At 39.8% G+C, this 8,138-nt stretch overlaps 1 protein-coding gene across 1 annotated transcript in view; it reads right to left on the bottom strand.

The window, feature by feature from the left end:
- Positions 1-5,578: 5,578 nt before the first annotated feature.
- The window catches only part of C6 (complement C6), a 66,934-nt gene continuing 64,374 nt past the window's right edge, over positions 5,579-8,138 (bottom strand). Inside the window, exon 18 of the mRNA XM_047864151.1 lies at positions 5,579-6,333. Within this exon, the coding sequence (XP_047720107.1) occupies positions 6,152-6,333 (182 nt within the window). The 3' untranslated portion in view covers positions 5,579-6,151. The remainder of the gene's footprint in view (positions 6,334-8,138) is intronic.

The raw sequence follows: 8,138 nt of genomic DNA, 5'->3' as shown, positions 1-8,138 counted from the left end.
TCACAGGGAAAGGGGAGTTCTGGGGGGGGGGGGGATGCCAGCAATTACATGTTTTGTCCAAAAGCTATACAAGTACTTCTGGTCACATTTCACTGGTCAGAATCAATTACATGGTACCCCAATGCCACGATCCTACCAGGTCCTCGAGAAATGGAGAGCCAGCAACACTGGTGAGCGGTAATTTTGACAACTGCAGAGATGTACCAGTGTGTAGAGCTCCTTTCAATAGAAGGGGAGACATGCACCAAAGCAACAGTTTTCAGTTGTTATAAAAAAAATGGAAATGCTTCAGTTAGGGTGGTACTCTATATTCTGGTGGTATTACAAATACAGCTTCATGAAAGACAACAAATTCTGGTCTTAGGGCCTTGAATTGTGATGTGGCTTTACCATCATGGTAAGGGTCACATTTTAGGTAAAATGTAACCTTTTCCCAAATCTACCATGTCACTGCGTACTAGGGGGGTGGATCAAGCTAAGTAATCCTTGGAGTGTACTTCCAGCTACCCAGTCTAATTTCCTCTTCACTTTCTATTCCTGGGTCTTCTGTTCACATTGCTTTGATATCATGGATTATTAGGTTTTCAGCTGCAAACAGCAGGCCATCTCCATTGATTTGGCATGAAGCATGATTCATTCTGAAGAGAACTTAAAACCTTTATTTCTGGTGCTGATTATGGGAGTCATGCCCGCATGAGCACTGTGAACATGCACTTGTCATCAGCCTGGTCAGACAGCTGTTTCTGCTTTCTGAGCGCTATAAGTAAGTCCATGGCTCCTTAATAAATCAGGCTTCATGGCAAGACTGGCAATAGAAGAAATGCCTCATGTGATAGGAAATAAAAGGTGAAGTGCAGCCACTCTTTTCCATCGGTGTTTAATAATAATATTTTATTATTATTAATAATAATTATTAACTAATAATAATTATCATATCACCCAAGTAGTTGAATACACATTTCATTCTAGGCTCTTTGGTAGTTGCTTTATGTGTGTGTGTGCATGTATATATGTGTATAAACTAGAGTGAGTTGACTGGTATTGTCCCCATTTTCCCATGGAAACTGAGCCTCAGAGGTTTGCCCAAGTTCAAGTAGGTACTCAATGACTCCAACTGTGAGAAGTGAGGCTTGACTTTATTTTATTAACTGTCCAGTTTTTTTTTTATTCCCTAAATATGTTTTCTACACCTGTAGTTTTTTAGAACTAACTCATTGCTTTCTCTTTTGTATAATACTGATTTAAATATACCTTTAAAATCTTCCCAGTCTACTGTGAGTACCTCCAAAATCTCTTCATGATTATGGACCTAACTCCTGTGACTTAGCAGGTACTGAGAAAATGCTTGTGAATGAATGAATGCATGCACGTGAGGCTCACACGTTTGGCTGAAACTCACCCGTCTCACGTGGGCAAGTCCAGACCAGTGGGACCGGCTTAAACTCCAAAGCCGATTTGCCACCAATACGTCCATCCAAATGGAATTAACTATCTTTTCACCTAAGTAAAAGAGAAAATTTTTAGAATGACGTTCATGCCCAATTATAAGAGAAAATGGATGCTGATTATAAAAAAAATCCAGAAAATTCAGAAAAATATAAACAAGACAATAAAAATAATTGCAAATTCCAGAGGTTTGTTCTCCTAATGATTGTTTTTAAAGACATTTATACATACACAATTTACATAGCTGGAATCATGTGTAGCACTGTAGCCTGGTTTCTCACTTTTTATTATGTCCTTTAAAGTCTTTTAGAAAACATACTTGTCTGTGGTCTCTTACTGTTCCATCATATGGGGGGAAGGCATAATTTATGATTTGACATTTAGGCTCTGTCATTTTTTGCTATTACCAATAATGTTGTTATGAAGATCTTTCTATATAAAGCTTTGTAAGCATGACTTTCAGTGCATCTGTCCATGGGAGTCCTTTGATCAGTGACACATACCTGTACCAACTGACATTTGACAAGTGCCACTGAAGCTGTATGGCCACAAGTTGTCAGGAAGACTAATAGGGTAGCAGTGGCCCGTCTCACTTTCATAAAATGACATGGATACAACTATAATTTTGCAGGCCATTTGTGGGGTTAGAAGCTCGACGCCTCATTGATTCCACACACAACATATTCCAAAAGAATGAAGGTGACCTTAGAGACAGCTAGCCATTTAGAATCCAGTTAAACCAAACTTCAGGATATTTGGTGCCCAACACCAACCAGAGGCATCATTATCTGTCAGATTCTTCTTATCCAGAATTAGAATTTAGCAAGGGTATGTGGATGAGGTCTAGCTGGTGGGTGCGTTCTTCTGGAAAGAACAGAAGAGCTCAGTCTTTAAAACTAAGGAATTTTCATTGTGGGAGGCTTTTATAGAAAGAGAAAAAAACAGTAACATATTCTTAAATTTAGTGAACTTTACTGAGGACTGTCAAAAAGAGGAAATCTTTAGTTAAGCTTGAATGTCACCTCACCAGAGGAATGGAGTTTTAAAAATAACAGTCTTAGAATTTTGCTTTCAGGACATCTGAGAGAGATAGCATGTTAATTTACAAAGTTCATTAAACTGGGGTCCAATTTATTTTGTCAATTTCTTGCAGAATCAACAAAAATTAAAATCCATATATATAGAAAAAGACCTGAACTGTTTCCAGTTACTGAAACTACAAGCATGAATGCTTAGTATTCATCTCTAATAGCCTAAGAGGATAAGCCTTTACCTTTGATCATGAATTTATTTAATCTTCTAGGACAGTGTTGAACATTCTAGATCCAAATTCCAGGTATTTAATATGTTTCAGTTTTGTTCTCTGCTTCATGATGACAATTTAATCTCTAGCTCTTAACACTTTTTCTACTAAATTGCTATATTAATATTAATATGTGTGTGAAAAATTCTACTGGTAAATGGTATGCAAATTAGCCTAATGCAAACTTTATTGCACTCAAAAAATCCTTTGAAACAAAGGTAACTAAAGTGGTAAAAAGAACAACTAATCACCACTAAAAGGGAAGATTGTTACAAGTAAAAGAGTAACATACTTCAAAGCAAACATGACTGATTTTAATCAAGCAATATGAATATAATATCTGGTATAAACACTTGATTATATTATAGGGTGTAAACAGGAAACTTTGTTTTCCCCAGTCACAGTGCTATGGGTTAAATTGTATCTGCAAAAAAAGATACGTTGAAGTCCGAACCTCTGGTCGCTGCAAATGTGACCATATTTAGAAATGGGGTCTTTGCGGCTGTAATCCAATTAAGATGAGATCATTAGAGTGGGCCTAATCTAACATGACTGCTGTGCTCATAAGACAATACACATTTGGACAGACAGACATGCACCGAAGGAAGAAAGACAATGAAGACAGCCATGTCCTGATAGAGGTGGAAACGCACAAGCCAAGGAACACTAAACAACACTAAAGAACACCCCCTCACCCAAAATGGTGAGGGCCACTCTCATCAGCATCCTGCCTTCAGCACTCTCTAGGCAGGAGGTGGTTTCATGCACAGGAAGGGAGAATCCCCTCCACACCTGCCCTCATCAGGATCCACACCTCCCCAGGAGTCCTCCTGCAACCTGCTCACAGGCTTCAGCTCTAAGACTCACAATATCCCACCAGCGGGGCAGCCTCTCTGTCCTTGCTGCTGGTGCCCCACACCCTACAAATGATTCTCGCAGGGCTTTGGATGCCTGGCTTCAGTGGATACTTTCTGCATCCTCCACCTCCTCATTCAGGAGGGGAAAAGTTCTAAAAGGTCTCAGGGGAGGAGTAGGACTCTCTCTATGAAAACTGTATTCACTAGCCTGCCGATTCCCATGGACTCCCTCCCTCCTCCCCTGGTCCTCTGGTCCCAGGTTCTCCTCTCCCCTCAGAACGGTGTGGGACAGGTGTGAGAGCTGGGGAGAGCAGCTCCAACTCAGTCCTGAGGAAATGCTCTTGATTCTGTAGTGGCTCTCCTTGGAACATGGGAGTATTTAATACCTCTTTGCCCTCAATTTGGACTCTTGGGAGCTCTGAAGGCATGATGCTGACGAGATGGCCTGCACCAATTTTGTGAGATGGGAGGGGGTGGCGTGACTGGGGAAGATAGGTTACTGATTCGTGGGAAGAGAAAAATTCCCACTCAATTGCTGTTACACTAGGAAAATTTTTTCTGTCCTAGTTTTTTTTTTTCCTTCCTCATACTTCTTTTTTTTAATTAAATTAAATTTAAGTTAACTTTTTAAATTTACATCTAAGTTAGTTGGCATATAGTGCAACAATGATTTCAGGAGTAGATTTTTTAATGCCCCTTACCCATTTAGCCCATCCCCCCTCCCACAACCCCTCCAGCAACCCTCTGTTTGTTCTCCATATTTAAGAGTCTCTTTTTTTCCCTCCCTGTTTTTATATTATTTTTGCTTCCCTTCCCTTATGTTCATCTGTTTGTATCTTAAATTCCACACATGAGTGAAGTCATATGATATTTGTCATTCTCTGACTAATTTCACTTAGCAATACCCTCTAGTTCCATCCTCGTAGTTGCAAATGGCAAGATTTCATTCTTTTTGATTGCCGAGTAATACTCCATTGTGTATATATACCACATCTTCTTTATCCATTCATCCATCGATGGACGTTCGGGCTCTTTCCATACTTTGGCTATTGTCAATAGTGCTGCCATAAACATCTGGGTGCCCCTTTGAAACAGCATACCTGTATCCCTTGGATAAATACCTAGTAGTGCAATTGCTGGGTCGTTCCTTCCTCATACTTCTGTTTGATCTTGCAAGATGTTTTAGATGTTGCCAACATCTTATGATGAATGACATGGAAGAGGAGTGACATTTAATGTATAAGGTCTAATGAGGGTGCTGCAGGTGGCTGTGGCTCACGGCCCCCTTCCACTAGGTGGGAATCCCATTGAGTTTTAGAGGAAGGAAATATCCTTCCACTCAGGGGCTTGGAGATTGGCTGGCTAAGGTTTGGAGATCAGTTAGTAACTCAAACAGAATGAACTGTTGGATGACTCCATTTCTAAACTAAGTGTTTTCAAAACGTGACCTTCCCGATGATCATTAGTGGTACTACTTGGAAAGTTGTTAGAAATTCTCTGGCCCCACCCCAGACCTACTGAACCAGAAACTAGGGGTGGGTTGCAAGCATGTGTATTAACAAGTACTCCAGGTGATTCTGAGACCAATATTTGAGAATTGCTCTTCCAAAGACACTCTTCTTCCCCAATAAAATGACACCCTAACTTCTCTGAGAAATGGATGTCTACTTGGATATAATTTAACTTAAAAATTATTCCTTCAAAATTCTCTGATGATTTTCCATCCATCACATACTTCAATTTAAAAGCTTTGGAATGCACTTTAGCTGAGGCAAGAAGAATCTTTTTTCCTAAGAGTATGGAACTCCAGGAGTTTTTCAACTACTTTAAACAAGGCAATTTCCACTTGTTCCCAATCATCCCTACTGTGATGCTTATTACTAGGGAGTGTCTCCTTGCATGAGATGAGGGGACTCACCTTTCCTTACATTATTTTTTCCATAGCAATTACCACCATCACCATCAAACATACTATATATTTTATATGTTTATTTTGTTTTTTGTTTGCCTGTCTCCGCATGAATGTAAGCTTCATGAAGGCAAGGGGTTTTGTCTCTTTTATTCACTGCCGATTCCCCAGCATCCTAAACAGTCCGTGGCACATTGTAGACATTCAGAATTATTTGTGGAATGAATGCATGAAGGAAAGTTGGGTTTTAAGAATGTGTTTTCCAAGTTGTTGTAGGTTTATGTTTATTGAATAATTGAAGACAATTATGGTTTTTGTTCTTAATTGTACTTGTGAGGATGCTTAATACTACAGGCTTCATAAGATCCTCAGAAGTCCCATCGTTTTAGTGCAGTGTGAACAGAATTCACTGGATCGATGTGAAAGTTACTACTGAGGTGTATGCTACAGAAAACATCATAGGCTGGGACTGGATAGGAAAGACTAAGGCAGGAGAGTCATGGAGAAGAATTATATGAAAGTAACACAAAAGAATTTATGTCAGTAACTTCTGGGCACACCAGTCTGCTGTTTGTAGGAGAATGCCCTCTTGTAGGGATTATTTTTGGACAGTAAATCTGTTATTCAGTGATTGTTTTAGGCTGAACACCTCCCAGGATACAGTATTTCCACTTTCCTGTTGGCACATCTTATAGCTCCTATGTCACAGATGTTCACTGTTTTCTCACTCATCGATGATCCCATTTTGATGCAGTAGAGTTGGTTTCCACCCTTGAAGCACTGGGGAGGCAACAGGCAGACACATTCGGAAGTGGCGGCTGAAATGAGAGGGAGACAGTGTGACTCACCACAGGACTTCAGGGTTTGATTTTACCTAATTTGTCCCCAGAGGAGCAGGCACTTTGGTGGCAATGTATCGGAAAGCTAGAACAAAGGCAATGGCCCAAAAGACCCAACTGTGGTCAAATGGAGTGATCTGGATGTGAGAGAACAGAATCCATGAGTCAGCCAGTAAGATTCAGGAGCTGGGCTACCTCTGACACCTTGCTCTCACTCACTGACCACATCTAATCAGTCACTATATCCTGTCAATCTATTTCTACAACATCTACAGACGGTCTTCTCTGTTATTTTCTCATTGGTACCACCTTTTATTGAGAATGTACTATGAAACCACATAAGAAGCCAAGGGCTTTCATGTTTTATTTCATTTAATTCTCAAACATATGAACTATATGTTATCAAACTAATTCTACAAATGAGCTTGTTAGTAATCCCAGAGAGCTTAATTGATTAGCCCATGGTTCCACAATTAGTAAGTGGTAGAGGCAGGTTTTCAATCACAAATAGGCCTTAATTCTTTAACATAACTTTATACCACAGCCACTGACTTCTTTCTAGAATATTTCCAGGTTGGTGATTCTTTTAGGACGCCTGGTTTCAAAATCACCCAGTCACTTCATAATTCATGTAGATCTTTCATTCATGAAATTGTTTTAAAATGATCACTTGGGATAAACTTCCCAAAGTCAAGGATATTAAATAAATTTTGAGTAGAGGGGGGGATATAGGCTCATTTCTATACATGCATGTTTTAATTAAAGTTCAAGATCCTCTACAGTTTGCCCTCAAAATCCTTTTGCAACATTGTCTTTTCTGCTTTTTCAATTCCACTTAGAGTAACTCTCTTTCTGCTTCCCAAATGAGACTTTAACAGTGTTCCAGTTTTTGCCCTCTTGCCCATGCTATCCCCTTCTTTTGCTACAGTGTGGTCTTTTTTACTCTCTCCCACATGCCCAGTTTCTACAGGCTCACCTCCTCCATGAAGTATTTCATACCCACTTACCCCCACAACAACTGAACTTTAACTAAAGTTTTAACTAGACTTCAATAGTGTAAATTTGTTAGTACTCTATCTGGTATTTTTACACTTTCTTGTTAGTTAGCTTTTCATATATGTCTTTCTCCCAAGACAGTTATAAGTGCTTTGTTTGAGCGCTCGTTCATCTAGATGTCTCACTTAGCTCTTAACGAGGTGCTCGATTCATTCTGCTTCATCAATTGATTTCAATTCTGAATTTGGGGTGCAGGTATAAGCAATCAAAAAGAAGTATTTTGATAGATCTGGGGTAACTCATGCCGCCAAAATATCTGAGTTAGGCTGAGAATCAGCAATGATGTCATTCAGAAGTAGCTTCTTTTAAGTGGGTATCAGTTCTTTCCCATGTGTCTCAACCAATGGGAGAAAATAGGGAAAGGGAGTGGGGAGATATGCAGAGGCACATAGATAGCCTATGTTTGGTAGAAAACATTTCATGAAAAAGCATGCATTCCCTTGTAAGCCCTGTGTCAACCAGTTAGAAAAGAGTCTCATTGTGGAGGGCCTTGCCGATTGTTGTAAACAGTAGGGTTTAGTGAAGGACAGGAGACTTCTCCACCTTTGGAAAGGATGTCAGTTCCCCAGGCTTGTGGAAAAGCCATGGTCATTATTCTTTTAGTATGGTGTGGCTTAAATACTCTTAGCAAGATCATTTTTAGACTGCCAGCACCATAAAGCCCTTCCCACCACCTACACTAATGCATCCTGCAACACTCAATTCTCATGCTACCATATTTATGAAAC

Source organism: Prionailurus viverrinus, chromosome A1 (assembly GCF_022837055.1).
Source record: "Prionailurus viverrinus isolate Anna chromosome A1, UM_Priviv_1.0, whole genome shotgun sequence".
Classification (NCBI taxonomy): Eukaryota; Metazoa; Chordata; class Mammalia; order Carnivora; family Felidae; genus Prionailurus; species Prionailurus viverrinus.
This window is presented reverse-complemented; position numbering and strand designations above follow the sequence as displayed.